Consider the following 25,927-nt stretch of genomic DNA (forward strand, 5'->3'; position numbering starts at 1 on the left):
CTGAAGGGATTAATAACTTCAGAGTCGGAATCACTGGATTCTGTTCCGCTGCTGGTAGAGGCATCCAACAACTGGGCACCACCGGGATGCTCCACACAGCCAGCTGCCAGCATCCTATGGACCGGGGGACTGGGCTTGGTCTGTCCGGCAGCCGACAAGCCGTTACCTACAAGTCGTCTCTCTGACTGCAGTATTCTGGGCGAGTTAACTTTGAATGGGGTGCCACTCCGATAGTCATTCGATGGGGAGGAGGCTATTTGACTGAGGATAAACGGATCAGTCTCTGACCTGTTGCGCATACTCTGCACTCGCTGGGAATGTGGTCTGCTTAAAATGGGGGAGAAGCTATTGCAATCCTTATGACTGTACACATGGCTGTCTTTATTCTCTAGCCTACGGTTGCAATGGCCATTCTGCAGAATGAAGCCTTGATACCCATGCCGGTTGAAGCTAGTAACAGGGCTAGATACTTTGCTACTACAATGTACTGGGGTGGCTAAGGGATTGCGGGTTTCTGAGTCTCGGAATATCTCATCAACCAATGAGCTGTGTCTGGTCATCCGAGGACTCCTTCCAGAATAAAAGGACAGATTCGAAAACTCTTCTGTAATATGGAGTGGAGCATCTGCCAGTGTGAAACTGGGTAAGTCCCTATTCCTGAGCTGATTGAGATTTTCATTCCTTTCAACAAAGTATTCACCGCTAACACACTCATCCTCATAATTGTCATTTGTTTGTGACTGTGACCTGATTATTTGCCCTTTGATTAAGTCATACTCGCGGCTATCTACGTCACTGCAGTCAATATAAGGAATGGAAGAGCTACTTCCACGAGCAGCTTTGGATGCTGGACCTGCATTCTGTTGCTCTCTTTGGGGGTTGGGCTGCTGAACCTTGTCCCTCCCAGGTTCCTCCATCAGCACTGCTTCCCTCCTGTCCTCCTTGGGGCTCCTCTTTGGTGACCGGCTCCTGCGTTCAACCCTATCTTGATTACTTGATTGAGTAGCTCCTTGCTCCTTCCTCTGATTACTAGCTGTCTTTCCTGGGGATGCAGACATGACTCCAAAAGTAAAACTAGCACTCTGAAAAGAAAAGAGATATTTTAGAGGAAAACATTCAAAAACTCTTAAAGCTGCATTCTGTAAGCTCCTTTGAGGACACAGCTGATGAGCCACTGAACCATACAGACCAGGAAGGTTCGGTCACCGTCTGCTGACTCAAGAGCTGTCAGCCGAGGTCTCAGAATCCTTGGGTTAAAGAGGGAATAAAATCACTCTGGACTCCTGCTTCTGAGACCTTAGTTCCACCTTGTCTTAATACATTTCAACTATTTTATTAACATTTAAGATTACATAGAATTGTGGATTATTTTAATATTTAGTCAATATGGAAGTTAACTTATTTTGAAGACTATAGAAAACGGCTTCTAAAGTAAGACTAATTTTAAGAATTCTCTGCAATTCTCTGTGATCTTAAATATTAAACAAAATGTTCTTAATGGTTAAGATTAAGGCTAGGTCCAATTTGGGGCCTTAGGCTACTCAACCAGTGAACCCTGCTGGAATGTGCAAGTAAATTAGGTTTGGATAAGGGCTGGATCAGACTTAGTTATAATGCTCCTCACAGTCAAATGGCCTCTTACTATTGACATAATATATAGCTTCACTGAAGGGCTGCTGGTACGAATTAAATTATTACCTCACAGTCAATGCCTTTAAGAGAGGAGAAAATGAGGTGTGGGAGAGGAATTTCAAATAAAATCTTACACAGCTTTCACAACTTAAAAAAACAGACTGAGAATTGATAGTAAAGTGAACCTTTTTCTAAATCACTATCAAATTAACACTTTATTCTATCCTGTTCTTTGGAGTTGTCTTCATATAGGCCTTATAAATGTGTTTGTTGGGAAAACAGCAGCATTAAATGGTGCCTCATATCAGAAAGAAAGTCTTGGGACATATCTCTTTCAGGGAACTCAGCTACTAGGCTCACTTGACCCAATATTCTACTTGTGTGATTCTTTTAATTCATCATTTTAAAGTGTTCCCATCATTACCTTTAATACCTGACTCTGGTGTTAAATAACTCACAATGTATTTTTAATTGTTCTGTTGAGTGTGCTGTATGTACTTCACTATCCAAGTTAACGTTGTATGACAATTTTACACAAAAGCATTTTATTTAATAAATCTGAGAGACAACACTACTCTATGCTATCAGCATTCAGTAGATTTCTGGGGAACTGCAAAACAGTCTGCAAGAAACCTATGATCTGGAGAGTATTATGTTTCCTGAGTTACTAACTTGTTTTGGCACCTCTGATTGATGTTCTGAAGGCTGTTCAGACAGACTCCTGACAGATCGGATTTTACTATGTTTCCTGAAAATAAAATGTAAAAATATGAATTTGCAGCAACATTAACAACACTGATTTGTCTGAATGGTAACTGTCCCTCTTCCCCTTACCCCCACAAGAAAAGCACACACCAACTAGAGTTTTCTTCACTGTTTTAAACGGATGGAGGATGAAGACAGTTAGAGACACATGCTTCTACAGACATTAATAGAGACATGTGTACTGGTCTCTGCCTTTCCTTTGGCCTGAATGTGCAAGCAAACCTAATAAGAAATGAAAGGCGGAGGGGCGGGGGAGGAACATATAAGAGATTTAAATGCACACTCACCTTTCAAACTGTGTTCTTTTGTGTCCTCCTTCCTTAACATAATCCAGGAGTTGCTTCTGTGTCCTGCCACTGCAACCAAACAAAGGCTTGTGTTAGTTCCATGACGAGTTCCACGGGGAGTGGTCCTTCTTGCAGGATTACTACTCCCGCATGAAAAGCCCCAACCTGTAAGTGGTCAGCAGTCAGTGGTGCAGCTCGCCCAGTGTGAAGAACTGAGTTCGCATGTTTTGACGCAGAAATCAAATCTGTAGAACACAACCTGTGCCTGCCACAAAAGCATTCATACAGCTTAAAAGCTGCTGTCATAACTGGGAGAGCATAATGCAGGCAGCCGTCCAGTGTGTAAACATATAAAATTGAAATGCATCCCCCCCCTGCGACTCTCCATGTGGATCAGAAATATGATGTTCCATTTCAATCTTTCTGCAAAGGCATTAAACTATAGCTGGCAGGCTCAGTTGGTAAAATGACTGGCCAGTGAGTTATTGCCTCATGCAACCTGGAAAGTCCCTGGCTCAACTCAAACTAGACATTGGCTAGAGCTCTATAATCGGAATCAAGGTCCTGAACTAGGGAGAGGACCGGTCAGCTAAGGTCCCAGCTCCTGATCACAATCAGACCCTCCCTTCCAGGAATGTGAGTTAGTTTTGGACCTGGGCAGTGATGCTTTCCACAACTGGCTGGTGACACGTACTGATTTGGCCTGTGTGTAAAGAATGGTCACTTGGGTGTGGTATTGGAGGATGACTGATGCGTAGGAAATTAGACTCCCACATGACTCAGTACCTTCAGAAAATAAGAGGAGAAACTTGGCTGCACAAAAACATTGGACTGCTTTTGATTTATAAACAGATTTAGAAACCCACAGGAAGGTGCAAATCTATTACCTGAACCTGAAGGAAGAGCCTCGACTGAAAAGAATGGGTTTAGGCTTTGGTTTGGGCTCCTCAATTAGTCTGAAAAAGGCATGATATTCAACACATATCTTCCAAAATGCCTTGCAGGAATCACGGTTGTTCATGGAGAACTCCAAGGTATCCTGACAAGACTGCAACGAAATAAAAAAGCGAAAATATAATCATTACTACACTGCTTCAAAACCAGCTCAAAATCACAATGGTCACTTAATGTAATGTCACTTACATTGACCTCTGGTCGGAATTTAATGAGAAATCGTTTCCTCTTAAAACTCAGCTTGCGAACTTTGGCCCAATTGAATGAGTTTATCTTGTTTTGACCCTTCATGAAAGACAAAAGTATAATGCGTTGTTTCATTCATCTCATACAATAAATTGCCTAGTGTTTGTGTGATAAATGTGACTCCTGCATAAATACCAAACCAGTAACTATTACCTGGAACACTATGATCCCTGTGTGTGACACAGATAGGTGAATCTTGGTTCCCTCTCTATCTTTTGCAGGATGCTGTCGAATTCCATATGTTTCTAATCTTCTGGCAATCTCAAGGAGTTGAAAGTCTGATTCCGCTGGTGTCTGTCCTCTTTGAGAAGAAAACAAAGAAACAATTTTGGGGAAGTAATTATTTCATCTGCCAGTCTCCTTTATTCTGATGTTTTTCAGAACCACATTGCTATCCCAGGTCTCTAGTATACCAGCACCATGTTCTATCTAAGGTCACCAGTAACGAAGTACCATATATATTCCAGGTCTCCAATTGTGTCATGTTTGACAGAGAATGGTACTGTATGTAAAACCAAGCCGAATCCAGTCCTCACTCTTGTCTGCATTGATTCACTTTCTAGCAAGGGTCACTGCATAGCGATAGGCAGCACAAATCCTAGTTGTTTTTCTTCTCCCTACCCCAGGGTCATTAAAGCCAATTTCACCCTTTAGATGAAATTTTGTTATAGGCAGAAATCTGAAATTTAGTTACTGCTGGAAAAAAGGTTAGAATAGGTAAAAACAATTGTAAAAATAATGTTTCAATATAAAATCTTTCATAGTGAAACGAAAGAAGAGAAAATAGAAGGAAAAGCAATGGCAGAGCAAGTGCAGGCAATGTTATTTAAAATTATGCTTTTTGCATTTATTTGTGTGGCCCATTGTTAATAAAGTAATTATGTTATCTGATGTTTGAGCAGTTTCATTACTGTAACATTAATGTGTTGAAGCTCACAAATCGTGAGCTAAAAATGATGGAAACTGGCAGATCTATGAAAACAGGAGTTACACTGTTACTACACTATTGTTTCTCACTATCATAAAATCTATTTCCAGTCCAACTCTGCTCTGCGTGTGACTCGAAATTCTCCTTCCTTCTTTGAAAGCAAACATATGAATATCATTTCAAGGTTTTCTTTGCATTGTTAGTAAAATGTTTGAAAAGAGGGTTTTGAAAATCTTTCTGCAGGAATTTGTGTGAGGACCATTTCTGAAGTCCATTGTTTATCTGTAACAAAACAAAGCTTGATCATCTAAAAAGCTGCCATTTTTGCAGTCCGGGCGCAGTGTGACTCCTGCTCACAAATTCACTGTGATATGAATATCATTTATAGCCCAGACTGTGTTTCCAGAGCTGCTTTGTGCTGAACCTCTCACAAACAGTGCTCTTTCCCACTTGGATACTGAGAAACCAGAACTGCTGTCAAATCATTATCCGTGACTGGCAGGGAGCCGGCGAGTGACATGATTAATACTTCACTGCCGATAAAACTTCCCTTTCCACCAGACATGATCATTCTTGTCCAGAATTGATTGCCTGAGCTAATCTTTTTAAAATTTAATTAAACACGTATTTGAAAAAGAAAAAATGAATGAATAAAAGGAAAAATATAATAATAATAATCCTTTCATTTGCAAGCCTATGGGGAAAGAGCAGGGGAGTGGGACTAATTGGATAGCTTTTTCAAAGAACTGACACAGGCACCATCTCGAATGGCCTCCTTCTGTGCTGTAAGATCTATGATTCTAAAAGCGTGTGAAGAAAGGGCAGGGGAAGTGGATGGTTGACACAATCATGATAGGCCGAATGGCCTCTCCGCGTGCTATAACATTCAATAACTCTGCGATTTGAATCCATTGTTTAAAATGTGCATTCAGCATGCTCACATTTTCTGTGCTTTGCCTGATGGACATGGGGAAACAGATTTTGCATTATATGTGAGAAACTCCCAGCTATAATTTACCATCCACTCTTTACCAACCTTATTTACCAACTGAGACATTGGGGAAGCTCTTGTAACAATTATAATGAAGCTATTGGCTTCCACATCTCTATCTGTTAATAATAACCATACAGAAATACTACTTCGGGTCTTACACATGTCTTCGATGAAACTCCATGATCTTGTCTTCTAATGTATCTTGCTGAGGCATATATTTGTTTTTCTCCAAATGTTCCTGATCAAGGCTTTCATCAAAATCCCCAATCTCCGCTGTGACAAGGATGAGAAATTTAAAGAAAGTTACTCTGTCAGTTCATACAGCAATTTACACAGACACAAAATATTCTCCAACTGCTCTCCCGAGCTCCAAAACTTCTTAAGATTCCCAGGGTTTAGATTGTGAAAAAATTATTGTGCAGTCTTAAATTGAAGCAGATTTTCCAGAGTACCCGAAAATATTACAGTGAGACCATAAAGGGTTTTGTAAGGATCGTCAAGTAAATGAGCTGAGATACTGGGAGCCAACTGTATTGAAAGATGTAGGACTTGTTTCTTTCCCTGATGGAAGACTGATGGAAGACTATTCCAAGGTTACTCACACTGGATAATGTGAGACACCAACAATGCCATGCTCATCTCATTGCAGATCATCCTCCCTGAAGCTAAGTCCTGCTTGATCTGTAGTGCAAAGAGGTACCTGCAAAATACAAATACCGAAGTCAACCAGCTTCCTGACAGTGCAGCACAGCATTCAGATTTATTTCATTCTCCCTTTATTTTCCTCAACACGACCAGCCTTTTGCAAGTCAAACTGTATCTTTCAGGTCTCGCTTTCTGACACTAGACCTGCATTTTTTTTCTGAAATTAGGTCAGGAGAGAAGAAAAGATACAAGTGATAGTTCAACTCAGCGTTCAAAATGAATCACCTTCAACATCAGTGCATTTATAGTCAACTTTAATGAAAAAAGCGACATGACATTGAATGGCCTAACTTAGGTTTGCTATTTAAAACAATTGCTGGAAAGCTTAGACTGAGCATTTTCCAGGAGCTTTATAAATCTTGATTTCCGCCTCCCCCTGCTCATGCATGTGAGATTTATTCCCTTTTTTCCTGATCTATCCTGAAAGCTCTAACTCGTGATGTCCTTGGGTTCCCTGATTGCCAGACCCCTCCATATAGTGCCTTACTGATTTGGTCATGTATTATGCATTGTGTGTTAAACAAGTGTCGTATGCACATGTGCAAATGGTGTGTGCAGAAGGAAATACAAGTGCCCTTATTTATGTAACTAGCAACCATGAAAAGGATAGCTGTTTACTTACATAAACAATAAATTACTTTCATGGTGCCTGCTCCTGATCGCTGTCCAAAGACCTCTGCTGGAAAGCGTGTGTGTGGACATTGGGTGAATTCAGGATCGGGTCGGGTTTCACTGCGATCACTCCCCACCTCCCCCCCATCACCCCCACCACCACACATCTCGGTTTAACATCTCATCCAAAGAGCATGGAAGTAAAGTTTGCTACTATTATCAGACAGTGTGATAGGCCACACTGTCTAATAATAGTAGCAATCTTTACTTCCATGATCTTTGGATGAGATTATTATTAGATTATTATCATTATTAGCATTCCTGTGCACAAATTGACTGTCGTATTCACCCACAAAATATAGTCACTATACTCTACAGTAAATCCTATGAGTTTCTTTTGAGATGTCTCGACAGCAGCACTATATCAAATATAACAACGCTATATCAAATAATGGATTATTATTATCATGAAGTGCGCATGACACGATATCTCACATGCACCTTTTTCATCTTTGAATTAAAGCATAACATTTGCTATTCTTCAGGATTCAGTTAGCACTCCACTTCTTACAGAGCTCCTAAAATATCAACCATTAAGTGAAATTGGTTTGGTTGGCCAGTACTCTGATGTATCCACATAGTCAGCAGGCACAAAATGTTTCCTTTAATGGGAGCAATTTTACAGATATAAGTCTCTTTGGAATCACAAGTGCTTGTTAGAGTAGATAAAATATTAGTGTGGCTACTCTGAATTATTTAAAAGATATTCAACTGGCTAAAAACCACTGTGGATTCTTGAAGGATTACTGAGTCTCAGGGCAAAGACCAGTGTTAATTTTGAGCCTTTCGACATTTGGTTAGAAGATTCAAATAAATTAAAGCTTTCTTTAAAAACTGAACCACTTTGACTAGCCAGCTGAAGGGAAATCCAATATTCCTCAATGTGAAAGAGGACAGTTCAGGGGAAATCAACATGTTGTTCTCTGAGTTCAGAATAACCCTATCGAGCAGCATCAATCTTACTTTTACTTGAGATATTGAGCTGTCATCAGACGGTTGCCTGGACACAGCACATGAAGTCACAGGATGAAAATCGGGGCCTGTGATGTGTTAATTGTTGAAGATTCTGCTCTGATGAGAACTAAAGCTATATTAACTGGTGCATGAGTGTGATTTTTCCACCACCTGCCCCTAGCCCCAAGGTCATAATGATTGGGCTCAAAGCTAGCCTGTATTTGAGTGCTGGTTAATAGGATACAGGTTATTTCTGTTGAAGGGAATTTTCAACAATAGAGCTACATATCACCAGCCACAATTTACACCCCCTCGCATGTCTCAAGAGGGGAAAAGGCCACCATTTTAACCCCCAGGCCAACATGTTCTACTTTACAAATCTTCTTGGAAAAATTCCCATATTAGCCTCTCAATAATGATTCTGTGCTGCAACATTTTTTTATATAATATTTAAGGGCAAATGATTTTTGAGATATCTCAAAGGGTTAATGCTCCTTGTGGTGTTCAAGGTTGGTCTTTTAAAGCTGGTTTTGTTGAAACAAGAAAGGTCTTGAAATGGATGCGCTTTTGCTCCCCTATGGGAAAGTTTTGATTTCAAAACTAATTCAAAGCCTGTTAAAAGCCAGATGATGTAAGCAGGTGGGACTATATACAGGAAGATGCTTATCAGTGCTGCATGACATATGCTGGTACTGGGAATGAAACAACACCGCTCCCTGCTCAAACTGAATCATCATCCTAGCAGCTGGCCACAGACAAATAACACCAGCTAGCATTCTTACACACACTGATAAGTAAGAAAAATGAGAAACAAATAAATACAAAGAGAAAAATGGCACTAACCTTGTTAGTTCTTCTTGTAGTTGTGCATGGTCAGGTGGGAAGAATTTCACCACAAACCTCATCACAACATGTTTTGGTCCTAGAGAAAGATTAAGTCATGTTTGTGTTTTATAAAGTAAGCATGAATCGAATATCAAGCAATAACAGCGCATACTCGGAAAGTGGTGAACACTGTTCTCACATCCCTGTGGGTATAAGTTCAAATGCCAAGAGAGACCAGGTTTTACCTTAAGTCATTTGTCCACTAAACTAAAAGAGTCAATGGCTCCTTCAAGCACCACCCAACTATAGTCTTGAACAGATTGCAAAATAAGTAGGCATATGAACACTCTGCGGATTTGCACAGCAAGACTGACATTAATTTGCAAAGATAAACCAATAAGACAAACAGTACTCACTTCTGACTTGATTCGCAATTGGTTTCAAAAGATCCAGCCAGACCTAAAAGTACAACAAAGAAATTTAATATTAAATAGTTTGTTTCCATTTGAAAAGGGGTTGATGCACTTCATAAAAGGATTCAGTATTTGATGGAATGCACATGAAGGTGCTATTGTATATGTTAATTTGATTTTTCTTTGAAGTATGGTTTAAAGTGTGGAGTCCTGTAGCTCAGTGGTTAGAGCACTCGCCTTGCAAGCGAGACACCTGGGTTCAATTCCAAGCAGAGAGAAACCTTGGGCAATAATACGCCTAATAATAATCCCTCCAAAAACAAAACAATAATAAATTGGCAATTTTCAATCCACGACTGTTTGTGGGACATTGCTGTGCGCAATTGGCTGTGGCGTTTCGCCCACAAATATACGGTCAATTCACTTTACAGTCTATTCTGTGAAGCGCTTTGAGACATAGAGAAGACGTGAAAAGCGTTGTATCAAATGCAATTATTATTATTATTATTATATTATTATAAACTGTGATTTATGTGTGCTGGACAGAATGGTGTGGAATTATTTTACATTTTTATCATAATAATGTTACATTGCATTCAGTGACTGGGTTCTCCATTGCATTGCTGCAGGTGGAGAAGACTGCGGATATTAAATTGTTTCTCACAAATATTCACATTGTGAGTTACGTCAGAATACATATATACTTTTCTTAGTTCTTAACATGAACACTAGTTTTACGGTTATCAACTAGTGCATTACTGCCCAGCTTTTATCACATTATCAGTCCACCCAGTGCAGTGCACTAAAATAAAATGATAAAGTGTTGTTAATAAAACCAACTAAAAGCAGGAAATATTGTAATATTCATTTGATTTCCAAGAGCATTAGCATCAATAAAAGAAACCAATTTATTTTCTCTCCTTTCCCTTTTGGAAAATGTTTTCAAAGTTCTCTCCCGCTCTTTAGATCTCACTGAATAAAGCACGATAAAGTGGAAAATAGGAAATCAAAAAGATGAACAAAGGAGCTCTCTGGAGCTGCTGTGGAAAGATGCCACTTAATCAAACAAACCACGCCAGACTTTACACATCTGCATGCTCTGTACAGCAATATGGAGGAATTCCAGAAAAGCCCATTAAGTCTGATGTTGAGAGACCACTGAATTAAACTGCACCTTGGGAGATTGCTTCAGGTATTCCCACCAGACTGTAGAAAATCAGATGGCCCAGACTAGGAATGTAGAAATAAGATTGTCTGCTCCCAGATGCTATCAGTTAAGCCACGACCTCCATCTAATAGATTGAAATGCTGCAGATTTCCTTGATACCTTTGTTTTTTTTAAACTTAAAAAAACATAGAGCGTAAAGGTTTGGATACATTCCCAACCTCTACCACCAGGGAAGAATTTCCAAACTGAAATATCTAAATGGGACCAAATTGAGAGATACACCAAATCCACCTAAACTATTCCCTTTCGGTACATAAACAGGTCCTCTCCCTTCATCATTCCATTAGTTATCTAATACTGTTACAATAATTGATAACACTTAAAATCCAAAGGATACAATATAAAACACAAGGAAGACAGTGTAAGGAGAACAGTGTGCAGTTTGAATCTCTTCACATTTGTTTAACATTTCAATAGCTTTCATCTCTGCAGGTTAGATGGTGGGGTCTAATTTGGGACATTATAAAAGGTTTGTAATCTTTTATCCTCCACGTAATTGAACTAGAGAGTACAATATGGTAATAATTTATTGCACAAACCATAACTTTCCGATGATCCAGAAATTCGAGGGCGAAATAGTCACTCTCGACCAGGTTAAGGTTTTGGCAGATCAAATCCAACAGAAACTTCCCGGGGGCTCTTAGCTGAAAAGAGAAAATAATTGTTACAGTCTAGAGAGAGTGTTTTATTCTGCAACAAAATAAAGAAAAATATAACTGCCATCATGTACAATTTCACAAAAGGTTAAATAACTCTGTTTTCATGCTGTTTTCTTCCCTCCCTGCATTCTCTTGACCAAACACTGAGAAAGACCAGGTAGTATACTCTGCAACGATAAAGTCCTCGCACAATGCAATTTAAACTTACTTAGTGCCTTTCACATCAGGGGAATGTCTCAAGAGAGCTTTACACAGATGGCTAGGTAACCGAACTGGGGGAGGGGCAGGAACCTGAAGAGGGCAGGGGAAGGAGGGACGTAATGATGAGTGAAAGCACAGTTCAAGAGCTAAGTCTTGAGGTGGGCTTTGAAAGTGGGGAGAGAGGAGACAAGTCAGGGATGGAGACTCAGAGGTTGCTTAGAGGATGTCTGAAAGCTCGAACAATGATGGTGGGGAAGTTCAGGCAGGGGACATGGAGCAGCCCAGTGCTCACTGAGTGGAGACAGTGGCCAGGTTGGTAAGGTTGCCTGAGGTTACAGGTGTAAGGTGCGGTGACACGGGAGAGCGATACAACAGTCGTTGGTAAAAGCCTGATACAGGGCTGTACAGGTCAGCAAATCATAGATTTGGATTCCAATCTTTGCTGTATTAACTGGGGAAACAGTGAAGGCTTACAACTGGTATCAATGTCTGTGGATAAAAGAAAACGTAAACCACTCCTGATTGCTATCCATTGACAAACTGCAAGATGATAAGTACGGATGTGGGCGTATAAAAGATCAGACTAGCTGTGATATTCATTCAGCCACATGACAAAGTACCAGAAGCTACTTGTGGAATATACCCATTGGAAGGAAAAAGGAGGCCAGAGTCCTTTGATCAGGAAGCTGAGGTTTGACATCCATCAGACACTGCAATTTGAATTACACATAAGATCACACTTTCAAATTCCCCATTGAGTTAAATACTCTCTGTCATACCTGTACAGAACAAATCCTAGCCCAGCAATTAAATGAACAAATCAGTAAAATGTTTTCTTTATTGTACCTTATATCTGAATTTGGTCGTTATATTTCTATTCATCTATCAGTGCAAATTACAGACCTACAAACACCACATACATACTTAAAAGACTTGTGTTGCAAGTATTACATTGAAAAGCTAGAGAAATTGGAAAAGTGTTAATATTTTAATATTTCTAACAGGTAAACCTCCTTGTGCAAAACATACAAAGCATCCAAATAGTAGTTTCCATCAGTGAAATTTTACAACAATAACAAAATTACATTTGTATAGCGCCTTTCACGTCGGGAGGATGTTCCAAGGCGCTAGATGGACAGAGTTATGGACCCGAGCTGAAGGTCTGGGTGGGGGAGGGGGGAGGGCAGGGAGATCGAAAGCACGGTCAAAGACGAGGGTCTTGAGGTGGGTCTTGAAGGTGGCGAGGGAGGGGGTGAGACGGAGGGACTGCGGGATGGAGTTCCAGAGGGTTGGTGCAAAGTAGCGGAAGGCTTGCCTGCTGATAGTGGGGCGAGCAAGGCGGGGGATGTGAAGCAGGCCGGGGCCCACTGAGCGGAGGGAGCTAACAGGATGGTAGGGGTTTAGGAGGTCGGAGAGGTAGAGGGGAGCAAGACTGTGGAGGGCTTTGAAGATGAAAACCAAGATCTTGAACTGTATCCTCTGTGTGGTGGGAAACCAGTGAAGTTGGGCAAGGATGGGGGTGATAGGGTTGCGGAGCCTAGTGCGGGAGAGGATACGGTCTGCAGAGTTCTGGATGATCTGCAGCCTGTGGAGGAAGGAGTTGGGGAGGCCGACAAGCATTGAGTTTGCATAGTCGAGCCTCGATGTAATGATGGCGTATATGAGGGTTTTGGCGGCCTGTGGTATGAGACAATGTCAGAGCCAGGCAATGTTGTGGAGGTGGGGGAAGGCAGAGCGGGTCATGGCGCAGATGTGGGGTAGAAAGGATAGTTGAGGGTCAAACAAGACTCCAAGGTTCCAGACTGGCTTAGCAAGGTGGAGTGTGCAAACCACACTGATAATTATATAACAAGCTGATAAGACACACATTTTATATGTTTGTTTAACCAAATAACCCACAAATGATTTCAAACAATTGAAAAAGAGGCACTAATAGAGAAAGAACTGCCACAACATTCACCAAAGCCCTCCTTCACGTAAATGAGAATCTTAATTGGAAAAAAATTGGCTATGGCTTTAATGGAATGAGCCTGTTTGCACTATGTGGGTGGGAGAATTTGGAAGAGTGAGATTACAGTTAGTAATCTGTACAAGCAAACTACTGAAAATGTTTCTAAACATTATTTTTTTAAAAGAAATTCTATATATTTGTGTGAAATAGAGCTAAGTCAATACTGTAAGCAGTAATAATAATAAGACAATAATCCTTGCATTTGATATAGCGCCTTATCACGTCTTCAAGACGTCTCAAAGCACTTCACAGAATATACTGTAAAGGTAATTGACTGTATATTTTGTGGGCAAAATCCAGTACTGGATTCCCAATGCTGTTACCCTTCCAGTCTATTTTATGTGGCAACACGTTGCACACAATAGGCATGACTGTCAAACTGCCCTGTATCCAATTTTGGACAAGCACAGAGCTAAGGAGATAGGATTGCTCTGAAACATGTTTTTAACTACCTACAATAGGAATATTTAAGATTATTGTGTTAATCTCTAACATGTCCTGTGTCAATCAATGATCAGTGACTGGATCTATTGCAAAACATAGGCAGACCCATTATGAAACTTGGACCTGATCTGTACAGTTTTACAGCAACAACAAGATTACATTTGTATAGCGCCTTTCACGTCGGAGGACGTCCCAAGACACTGGTATGGACAGACTGTATTATACTATTATAGTAATGTATTAGACAGATTCTTTTAATGCATTTTGTATATGATACAGATCCCTTCATTATTGTTCTGAAGAAGAGTTACACCCAAAACGGCAACCCATCTTTCCTCTGTGCTGCCAATTGTCAAGAATTTCTATTGTTATTCAGCATGTCTAACATATCTCTTTTAGGTTGCTAACTCTACCTGGTTAGAAATGAGCACATGTATAATACATGCTCCACCATTCTATGCATCACATAATGCATATTTTATTTATTATGGGCTGGTTCAGCATCTGGTGATATAGTTATGAAGTATTTATAATCTGCTTGCTCTCTCATAAATATTTGATAGCAATAAAAGTGCCAAATATAAGCAAAACATAATCTCAAGAAATAACATTTTGTGGCAAGGAAGCACACTAAACTGTAGCCAGTTGAGCTATATATTCACTATTGTAACTACACTGGATTCACAGTATCAAATCAATGTGCTTCAGTTGCACAATGTGCAATCAATGTTGATAGTTTTAGTATGTTTGGAATTGCTCTTTATTTCTCTCCTGCCTAATTATTACCCGATGACTACTATAGTAGCTGAGCCATACAATCTGGAAGGTTTTATGTTCAATCTTCAGAGTGTGCTGAACCTTCTTAGTTCAGCCAGGGTGGCAGGAGAGGTACTGTTATAATTGGCTTCAATTCTCTGGGGGCGAGGAGAAGGAATGACACAGGATTCCAGGAAGTCATAGTCAATATCAACATGTAAGGATGTTGGCTGAGGACCCGATTGGATCAGACTATAATTTACAATCAAATAGTTTGTCAAGACATTCTAGGAATGAAATAGTGTTCATTAAGGAAATCAACAGCATAAATGGTGCCGATGCTTGAAAAAGCACCCTTGAGAGTAAAATGTATCTCCTCCAGTAAACACTGTTTACATCACATTAACCTGGAAGAGCTCAGCCTTGGAGCCAGATTCTTATGAATCATAGCCTATAGGTAGGATAAGTCCTAACTTGAACAAGTACCATGCTGTGACAAACATACTGGTTGTGATTCGTTTTAAAATAGGCGATCAGGGTACTTGACATCTGATTGTGTGAGAGAGTCTGGGTACATCCTTCTGTGGGGCTGCTATTATATACCACACAGACTTTGATGATGCATGCTAACTGACTGAAATGTCCCCATTAGGAAAAAATGTCAATAACTACAATAATTAGCAGCATAAGGAATGCATTTCCCTATGAGCTCCTATTTAACTCAGCTTGATCCAACCTGAATTCAACCTCACAAAGCAAGAGGACTTGAGATATAACTGCACCAGTTTGTTGTCTCTCTGGCTCAACTGTACTCAGCATTTCAGCAATTGGTGCATAGCTCTGAAAGCCAATAATATAACATGGGGAACCATATCTAATCTCTTTTTTGATTTTCATTTTTCATTTGCAGGACTACCTAATGTATAGCATTGCGCAATGCAATCAAAGTTGGATATCATCATGGGAGACATAATGTAGAGTGGATTCTGGGGTTGGCCTCACTACCTTTTCTCACCGAGGACTATATGTTTCTACTTGGTGTTACTCTGGATTATTCTGTTATGCTTTCACACACACTGATCATTAGAAACCATTTACATTTTTCACTGTGCCTTACCCCGTCAAAATGTCATAAAGCGCTATCAAAAATCTTAACTGGTTGTTTAGACTGTGTTCTGTCACAGTAGTGTGCAGGTAATATTACTTTCCATTGTTACATTGTATTGAACCATGTACCACATTGTGCCATTTATACTACATAGTTCTATAACATTTCTTCAATGCATTTTAAACACAATAATGTAGTTGTAGTGTATTGTATTGTAGTATATTGTAGTGTTTCACACTTTGTTGTTGAATAGTATCAATCGAATAAGCTCAACAAGTTGAATGGCCTCCTCTTGGTCCTATATTTTTATGTTCTTAGTATTGATTATACATTGTTACACAGTGATGCACACTATATAGCCACGAAACTGTAGTCTTAAATTTTTTATATAATCTGTACTAAAGCCATCCCACTTTTTCTACACTATCTACGTTATCACTAGTTAAGACTGCAGGCAAACTGGTATATGGTCAATTGTTCAGTTCTACAAATTACACAGTGCCATCAATCACAGGTTTACGACCATGCTTTCATAACATAGCAGTGTAGGTATTTAAAATATGAGCATGGAGCAGTCATACATCAGCATTACTGTGTCACACAGGGGTAGGGAGGGGTCCAATTAACAGTATTCATTAATGTAATGCTGGCGTAAATTATCAAAAACTGCACATTTTTCCCTCTATGTTCTTCGTCTTCTCTCTCATGCTTTCCAAAGGAAGAGGACGCTGGAAAAACATTGCTCTGTGTTTTCATTTATTTTGCCTCACATCATGCCAATAACATAGAAATTCAATTAGGAAGTAAGACAAGATGGCGAAGTAAAACACATGGGATCAGATACAGCTGTAATTTCACAGCATGGATCATGATGACAAGATAACTTCATTAAAGACCAGTGTAGAAGAGAATAATAAATTGCCAGCGGGTTACTTTTACACTCGTGCTCAATATCAGAGGAAAAGAATGGAACAATAACAATAAGAGATCAGAACTGATAGATTTAAAGCTCACTCACATTACTCACATTACACTGTCTTCAGTCTTTAACTGGAGCAATTTAGCATTGTGTACAAACCACAAGAAATGCCCCACTCACTGTGTAATGTACTGGAGTATTATGATATCATGTCCTAGCCTTGAACCCACAACTTCTGAACCGAAGGTGAGAGAGCTAATAACAGAACAAAACTGACACTCCAAAGTTTCTTATCCTTCATCTGTTAATAAAGAGACCCTTTGAGGTTCCCCAAAATATTATTCAGCTTTAAATTTGTGATTAAATCTTTCTTTTTAAACCCAATCATCTTTTAACAACAGAATAAAATACAAGTTATTTGAGACATAATAAACCAGTCTTGGGGAACTATTACCATGTGCATTATTACATGTGGTAGCTTTTCTTTGAACCTGTGACATAAACCCAATTTAAAGATTTATCTCACCTCTGCAGCCATGCCTAGTCTGTGAAGCTGCTTAATGCCCATCAGATAATGAAATATATCAAGAATCTAATACCTTTCAGCAATTCTATGTAGGAGATTATGTTATACATTTTTAAAAACCTAGACGCATTTTCCACTAGCAGCAGTGTAATCATTTCAACAGGAGTGAGGATATCCGTCTTGTTCTTATTCAGAAATACTCTGTGAATACAGGCGAGCATTGAACTTTCAGATACCTAGAGGCCTGAAATTCCATTTTATTACTCTTAGCCTGTAAACCATTTGGTTTAAAATTTAACACTGTGCAGAATTATGAACAATTCTTAAATTCAGTCTTCACTTGAAAGTGAAGACTTTGGAAAATCGGCTTCCAAATGAAGATTGAATTCAAGGATTTTCCACAATTCTGCACAATCTAATCTTTAAAGTTTAAGATAAAATTATGTTAAATTATGTTTAGTTCTAAAAACAAATTAAAGCTTGGTGGAATTTGAGGTCTTAGCAATTAATTGGCATAGAAACTGTTTGCAGCAAACATGTATTTAATATTATCACTACTAGCACTTGGATGAGCCTGTATCAATATGCAATGCTCAGTACTTTTGTACAAGAATGTAACAGAGCACGAGTCTAGCAACAACACTGCACTTGCACGGTGGAGCCCCGTTATAACAGGCTTCATTACATGCGATTATTGACATCCACCTGAAAGGCAGGTTTCTATTCAATGCTTTCAGGAATTTCTCAGTTTAATTTAAAATTTCTAAATTTCATGTTGAACTCTGATAACAATAATAATCCTTCCATTTGATATAGCCCTTTATCACGTTTTCAAGAAATCTCAAAGTGCTTCACAGAATATGCTATAAAGTGAATTGATTATAAATTGTGTGGACGAAATGCGGCAGCCAATTGAGCACAGCAGTGTCCCACAGTCGTGGATTGAGTGACCAATTTATTATTCTTTTAAGGAATTATTACCCCGGGAAAAGCAATCTGCCAATTGACTAAAAAACAGGTTCCTTACTGATGGATTGCGAATCGACTGAAAACAGGTGTGTGAAGTAAGGAAAATTGCCCAACGTTTTGCCCTGCCGGGAATCAAAACCCAGGTCTCTCGCTTGCGAGATGAGTGCTATAACAACCTAGCTATTGGGCTCCACGATACATGGGTATTGGACATGAAGAGAAATTGGCTGTTGTGTTTGCCTACAAAAATACACAGTCACCAACTTTACAGTGAATCCTGTGAAGAGTTTTGAGACATTCTCTCAACATGAGAGGTGACTATATCAAATGCAAGGCTTATAATTATTATCTACCAATGGTTGGAACCTACAGAAGCAATAAAGAAATTCATCAGGTTTCTTAATCTAAAGCCAGGCATGCTGTCAGCAACAAAGCCTTTTTGGGCAGAGGTTTGAATCAAAGCTGAGACTTCTTCAATGTAAATCTGATATAAGAAAATTCCTGCCATATTCTGAATATCTGCACATATTCAGGCATTTGTTCCTCACTTGTGTTAAGATTCAGACTTGTTAATTTGTCTTGAGATTTTGTAGCCATGCTGTGTATTCCAAAACATTCCTAAATCATTTATGAAGTCACGTTTTACTACTTAAGATTCACGACAGCTCTTCGGCCTAAGTTCAACATGCTTCTTGACTTGCAATAGCTACAATTTCAGACACCACCTTCTACTGTTCAAAGACAGAGAGTATAATGGAATTCTGAAATGAGGTTGTCTATTTACAGCTGTCACTAACTCTGGAGAAGTCAGCATCAGTCTGTTCATGACAACCTACTACATTTTGAATTAGTGCAAAACAGTCCCAATAATAGAAGTGGCAGTTTCTAGCAGCCTTTTAGCATTTCATGTAAAGTGGCGACTGTAGAGTGCACAGTCATCATAGATTAATTATAATCTGTGAAATTGACATTGTCCTGCTGTGGTAGATGTGTACACACAGCGATGTGGAACTATCCCATTGCGACCTGGTAAGGTTTTTAATGAGTAGAACAAAGAAATCACATTGACAACTGTAGTGACCTTGCCTTGCATAAGATTTGCTCACACGCTCAACCAGACATGTTTAAAACTGACTATCTTTCTAATGGCAATGTGTATGACGAAATTCCACATGGGTCTAGATTTACTCTAATTGCATAGCATTTCAGAGAATCCAGAATTTAGTAAATTGTTGCATTCAATATAAACTTTGAGCACAGTTTTCTATACTTATTCAAAGAATTTACAGAAAACCAACTTCAAAATCAAAGGTGTATTTGAGAATTTGCCAAACTGCACACTCTAAAATGTTACATAAATAGAGTTTGTCTAGACCCAGGTGGAATTTCCCCAGTGGTGCTTTAAGTCTTTCCTTTAGTTAATTGGTCAACTGACTGGAAGTCATGAGTCATGAGGCTACTTCTTAGTCCTATGAAGAAGAGCAACAGGAGCTATTGTGGAGTCCTGTAGCTCAGTAGTTAGAGAACTCGCCTTGCAAGCAAGACACCTGGGTTCAATTCCAGGCAGAGCGAAACCTTGGGCAAGTTTCCCTACTCCACACGCCTAATAATAATCCCTCCAAAACAAAGCAATAATAAATTGGTCATTTTCAATCCACGACTGTTTGTGGGACACTGCTGTGTGCAATTGGCTGCCGCGTTCGCCCACAAATATATGGTCAATTCACTTTACAGCATATTCTGTGAAGCGCTTTAAGACGTCTAGAAGACGTGAAAAGCACAATATCAAATGCAAGGATTATTATTATATATTATCACTGGTGGTAACTATAGCGATAAAATGCAAACTTGTGATTGTTGCAACAAAGAAAAAAACTACAAAATGCTGGAACCCTACCGCAAGTCAAGCAGTATCTGAAAGATGCATTTTCTAGAGTTTGAGCATTGCAGATATAATAGAAAAGGCCAACAAAACATCAGGTCAGGTTCACTCAACGATTTCAGTGATTTTGTGAGGTGCATGGTATGTTGAGCCTCGTTGGGTGTGTGTGTGTTTGGGGTGATGGGGGATGACTGGCTATATGAGAAAGTCCCCATTAAAATGGCTACTGATTTTTAAAAATTCATAGACGGCAGGTGGCTGGTGTTAGAGGGAGCTCAAACTTCCCACCCGCCCCACCCAGTGGATCTGCAGAGTGAGTAGGAGACCAAAAGCTGCCGTGCCATCACCAGTTCCCCAGGAATCAACCAACGTACACTTACCTTTCACGCAGCCACACATCAGCCTTATAGGCACTTATGTGGGAGAGGAGGGCAGGACTGGGATGGGCCTTTGTGTGTTGCTTTATGTGTTTTTGGAACTTGCGCCCTCCACAAATCAACTCCTCTATTTTCCATTAACGTCCCGAGCCCTTTCACAGCACCAGTCCACCACCACAATCCTCTTCACCCTGAGTTTTCAATTTGAGGTGTGTGTTTGTGAATCACTGAAATAGAAGGTGTACTCACACCTCTCCCTCCACTCCCTACTCCAGCCTCTCTAGTCTGGTTTCCACCTTGCCCACAGCATAGAGACAGCACTTGGCAAAGTCACAAATTATGTTGTCTCTCTCTGTGACCAGGGCTCCCTCTGCCTACTTGTCGTCCTAGAACTCTGTGCTGCATTCAACACCGTCGACCCAGCTGTCCTCCTCTACCAGCTCTGCTCCCTCATTTACATTAGTGGGTCGGCATCCTCCTGGTTCAAGTCCTACTTAACCAACCACCAGCACTTCAGCTCTATTAATGTTTTTTTTTAACATCCGACCGCCTTGCCTCCTCCTTCCCTGTCTTCAGATCACATATGGAGGAAAAGAAGAGGAACGTGTTTTAAAAAAAAAGAAATGCTTAAAAAATCCAGACTATAAATCAACTATATGTAAAACAAAGAAGAGAAATTGCTGCCCACAATCCTATGCCTCTCATTCATTATGCCACAAAATGTCTGTTCCCAGAAAATCTCTAATCAGGGTCTATTACACCCAAAACATGAGTGAGTTTTAGTCCTGGCTAATGAAGCTGGAGAGTCATTGTGAAACAAACTGAACGGATCATACCAAAGTTGGAAGAGATTAGCATTCCCCGAGCATGTTCCTCAATGTTCTTATTCAGGTTCTGCTCTTCCTTCAGAAAGTAGTATACAATACAAACCAAATTACGTTTGTATAGCCTTTCATATTGTGTGCTCCCTCACTGCCTTTTACATTGTCTTCTTCAATTCCTCTTCCAACTGACTGCCATTCCCAATGAATGGCACATGGCATTCAATCTGGGTTAAAAAATGTAATTTATTTTCACAGGAGCCACTTTAAAAAATAAACTGATTCCCGTGTCTCTATGGCATTGCAAAAAGTGTCACACCTGCTGATCATAAACTTCAGTCCTAACACTTCCCTCGGCATTGACAGCTCTGTGTTCCTGACTTGTGGAGAGCATTAATAGTGAAGGAAAGCAGAGAAAGCTCAGTGGTTTAAAGATGACAGAAGCTCTCCTGTCATTCACAGCAATGCCTCAGACATCAATGCAAATCATTACAGCCTTTGCTGAAGTGAAGTGTCTGCAGGGAAGAGAGGTAAGAAGATATAATGGCTGAATAAAAAAATAAAACAATTAAAACACTTAGATTTTGGGCACAGAAGCGTTAACCATTTGCTGCACTCAAAGAGTTAATTTTCTAGCAGTTCACTGGGTAAAATAATAATTGCATTTGATACAGCCTCTTATCACTTAGATATGTCTCAAAACATTTCACACATATTAAGGGGGAGATTTCACTCACCTAGGTCTAGATTTTTTCTGTTAATGTAGCATTTTAGAGCTTCCAGGATTTGGCAAATTCTTAAATATTCTTAATTCGGAAGTAAATTCCTTTAAGATCAACAGAAAATCAGCTTCAAACTAAGACTCAAATCAACAATTTGCCAAATTATGGATGTTCTAAAATGCTAAACAAACAATTAAATCTAGACCCAAGCGGAATTTCTCTCCAAATTAGTTATTTTTTAAAAGTTTATTGACTATTATAATGAAGACTGTTATTATGCAGGTAATCTGCATCCAAGACTCACAAACAAGTATGAGATGAATGGCCAATATATTTGTTCTGTTGATTCAGATAATAGAGGAACAATGGCCAAATACATTGTATTCTGTAAATAAATACAGCATTAAAGAGAGAACATGATTGTTGAGAAGAGAATACTATAATCAGATGTTTGACTATTTCACTGGGACCAGGGATTCTTCCCACTCCTGGCTCCTCCTAATCCTGCAAGACAAATGTGAACAGGTTGGGTGATGAGTTGGATAAGCAATGTGAATCTTACCAGACAACGCTCTCAAGGCATATGATTTTAGCTGGTTAACCTCAAACAGTACTCTCAACATACACTCTCAGTTCCCCAAGCCTTCACTGTGCCAAATACCCTCTGGAATTAGGTAGACATGCAACATCCCCCAGGGAGAGAATGTGCATTCCATTCCAGACACAATAATTTTCATGCATAGGTAACATGCATATCTGACACTTCAGTCTGGTTTGATTACTCTTAAGCATATCTACAGAAATTTTATAGCTCACTGAATGAGTGAGATAAGGTGTGAGTCCTATGGTCCATGTTGGGAGAATGCAGGCATAATCAATGCCATTTGCCTGCACCATCAGGATCAAAGGCACTTAATAACAGCTTATTGGATCTGCCATTTTACTCATCAAATGCAGCACTGGGGATCTGCATTTGTCATTTAATCACTTACATTGCAGCATATTCTATGATGGATTATTCATTCAACCACTTATTGAACTGAAGCCAATAATCAATAATCATGCCCTGTTATGTAAAAATGCAATTGGTTTATTAAGCAGGCTTATTAATATATCAAAAACAGTCTATCTTTTGGCTCAGATAAACTGAATTTTCAAACTGTCGACAAGATAGAATGTCGAAAAATTCTGATTCTGGGCTTGATTAGAAAAGCAGTAAGCATCCAGCCATGACAGAAAGATAAAAATATCTACCTTTGTCAGTTAAATGAGTCTGGGACTCTCAATTCATTTTCTGCTGAGGATAAATGCAAAGCCCCCAAATTTAGCACCGCGTGTAGTTTCACTAATTGTTCCAAGCAGAAGCTGAATTCATGATTTAGCTCCTATTTGCCAATAGTGAGCCAGACTGACTCAGTTGGTAGCACTTTTATCTCTGAATTAGAAGGCTGTATTTCAAGCCCCACAGGAGGACTTGTGTGTACTGACACTCCAGAGCAATGCCCATTAGGATAAGACCATGGGAAATGTTGCACCTCTGATGGGTATCCAGTGATAGGAAAGACCTCATTGCGGATAGAGAGTGAGAGCATTGCTCACATTTATTATCTGGGTTCACATCAGAAGAATGTGGAACTATTAAAGAGTAGTTAGCACTTAGGGACCACACCCCAGAAAACAAATTTTAAAAAAAATAATAAATTGGTCACTCAATCCATGACTGTTTGTGCCCACAAAATATACATACACAAAATGTACAAAATATATTCTGTGAAATGTTTTGAAACATCTCGAAGATGTGATAAGGTGCTATATCAAATCAAGGATTTACAAGGATATCCTTGTAGAGTCCTGTAGCTCAGTAGTTAGAGCACTCGCTTTGCAAGCGAGAGACCTGGGTTCAATTCCAGGCAGGGCGAAACCTTGGGCAAGTTTCCTTACTCCACACGCCTAATAATAATCCTTCCAAAACCAAAAACAATAATAAATTGGTCATTTTCAATCTATGACTGTTTGTGGGACATTGCTGTGCGCAATTGGCTGCCGCGTTCGCCCACAAATATACAGTCAATTCACTTTACAGTGTGTTCTGTGAAGCACTTTGGGACGTCCTCCCGACGTGAAAAGCACTATATCAAATGCAAGGATTATTATTATTATTATTATTATTACTTAGTCAGTGTAATCAGATGCATAATTTCAGAAGAGATCTTAGAGGTTAAAGGTTAGAATTTCTTCCCAGCCAAGCCAGCACTAAACCCAGGAGAGAATGACAAAGTGACAGCCTTGAGAAGCTACACAAATTACTGTTTCCCCTGTGGAATGAAAGTTTAATGTATAGTTCTACGATATCCTGAGGCTTGCATGATCAAAGTATTTACTTAGTTAAAGTAAAAGTAGATGCATAAATTCAGAAGAGATTAGAGGTTAAAGGTTGGAATCAGTCCTACTGGTATGCATGGGCTGTATGTTCAGCTCAATCTCCAAAGAGCCTCAACAGTCACGACAGCAAAAACACTTAAATATTGTCATCACAGTGTTAAGTGTAGATTAGCCAACAAAAAGAAGTGGTGGCAAAAAATGAGACTCTAATTCACAACAACTTTCATTACCAAATGTCAGCATCAAGCACGCCCAACTCTAGAATAGCACAAGCCAAATATGGAGCAAAGCTTTATCCAAGAAATATGCTTTCTTTGGATAAAATGTCCATCCTTTAGATGAGATGTTAAACCATCATGGCATTATGTGAAAAGAGAAGGCAGTTTCTCCAGGTGTCCTGGCCAACAATTCCTCATATAAAATAAGTGGTCATTTCATGGCTGCTCTGTGCAAATTGGCTGTGTCGCCTACACATAGTCACAACACTTAACAGTGAGATATCCCGACAATGTAATAAAGTAGTATATCAAATGCAAGGATTATTATTATTATTACTCAACCCAAACCTGTTTCAGCATCTTCCCTCTGGGTATGTATATGGGTAACATTCGCACTCAAATACTGTCCACTGTAAGTTTTTCCAGCTCCCATACTAAAAATCTTTACAATCGCTCTGGGTCAGATTATAATTCAATACCATCTGATGGTTTTCTGAAGCTAGCTGTTAACTGAAACATGAATAAACTGCAGTTTTATCTTAGCAGTCGGAGATTAGGTCTACAACACCTCAAAATTCCTAGCTGCGAACAGCTGCGAACAGCTGAGAAAAGATTACAAAGCCACATTGCTGCAAAGTTCCATGAGTGAGTGGACTGTGATATAGTCAGTTAAGAGACCCACAAGGTTCCTAGTAAATAATGGAAGGATAACCTAGTATTAAGGAACATAAATTGAGGGGAAAGGTGACTGAGCATCCAGGGATCCATCCAGGAATGAGTCAAATCCTTCAGGAGGGAATGGGGAAATCAATAGAAAATATTTTATTTACACATACAGGTAGTGAGAATTGAGAAAAGGGCTTGGGAATGAAAAGGTTGGTGTTCTTTTGAGTCAAATGGAAAGAATCATTATAAGTGTATCACTAGCCCAGGGATCTGAGCTCTGCAGCCATCTGGGGAATTTACAAAGAATGTACAGCACGGAAACAGGCCATGTGACCCAACCATCCATTCTGGTGTTTATACTCCAGATGAGTCTCTACCCACTCCTTACTTCCCCCCAAATCCTTCTGTTCCCATCTCCCTCATCTGAAGGGCTAGCTTCCTCTTGAATGCATCTATATTACCTGATTCAACCAAAGCTTCAGGCAGCGTGTTCAACAATCTCACTAGCCTCTGCATTAAGTAGTTCCTTTTAAATTCTCTTTTAGGTCCCTTAGTCGATAGATTATATTTGTATCTCCTGGTTACAAAATTCTCCGCCTATTTATGCAAACCTTATTGAACTCTTTTATAATTTTAAACCCTTCTATGATGTTCCCTCTTAAA

At 39.5% G+C, this 25,927-nt stretch overlaps 1 protein-coding gene across 5 annotated transcripts in view; it reads right to left on the minus strand.

The window, feature by feature from the left end:
- farp1 (FERM, RhoGEF (ARHGEF) and pleckstrin domain protein 1 (chondrocyte-derived)) overlaps window positions 1–25,927 on the minus strand; it is a 178,927-nt gene that overhangs the window by 59,556 nt on the left and 93,444 nt on the right. For 4 of the 5 annotated variants that reach the window (XM_007906294.2, XM_007906293.2, XM_007906290.2 and 1 more), the window contains exons 3-13: window positions 11,143–11,247; window positions 9,379–9,421; window positions 8,981–9,059; window positions 6,409–6,506; window positions 5,965–6,079; window positions 4,038–4,185; window positions 3,828–3,923; window positions 3,572–3,732; window positions 2,685–2,753; window positions 2,305–2,380; window positions 854–1,082 (exon numbers count right to left, since the gene is read on the minus strand). In XM_007906294.2, coding sequence (XP_007904485.2) covers window positions 854–1,082; window positions 2,305–2,380; window positions 2,685–2,753; window positions 3,572–3,732; window positions 3,828–3,923; window positions 4,038–4,185; window positions 5,965–6,079; window positions 6,409–6,506; window positions 8,981–9,059; window positions 9,379–9,421; window positions 11,143–11,247 — 1,219 coding nt within the window. The remainder of the gene's footprint in view (window positions 1–853; window positions 1,083–2,304; window positions 2,381–2,684; window positions 2,754–3,571; window positions 3,733–3,827; window positions 3,924–4,037; window positions 4,186–5,964; window positions 6,080–6,408; window positions 6,507–8,980; window positions 9,060–9,378; window positions 9,422–11,142; window positions 11,248–25,927) is intronic. The other variant, XM_042334729.1, reaches the window with a different exon arrangement.

The sequence above is a fragment of the Callorhinchus milii genome, unplaced genomic scaffold, assembly GCF_018977255.1.
Source record: "Callorhinchus milii isolate IMCB2004 unplaced genomic scaffold, IMCB_Cmil_1.0 Scaffold4, whole genome shotgun sequence".
Lineage (NCBI taxonomy): Eukaryota > Metazoa > Chordata > Chondrichthyes > Chimaeriformes > Callorhinchidae > Callorhinchus > Callorhinchus milii.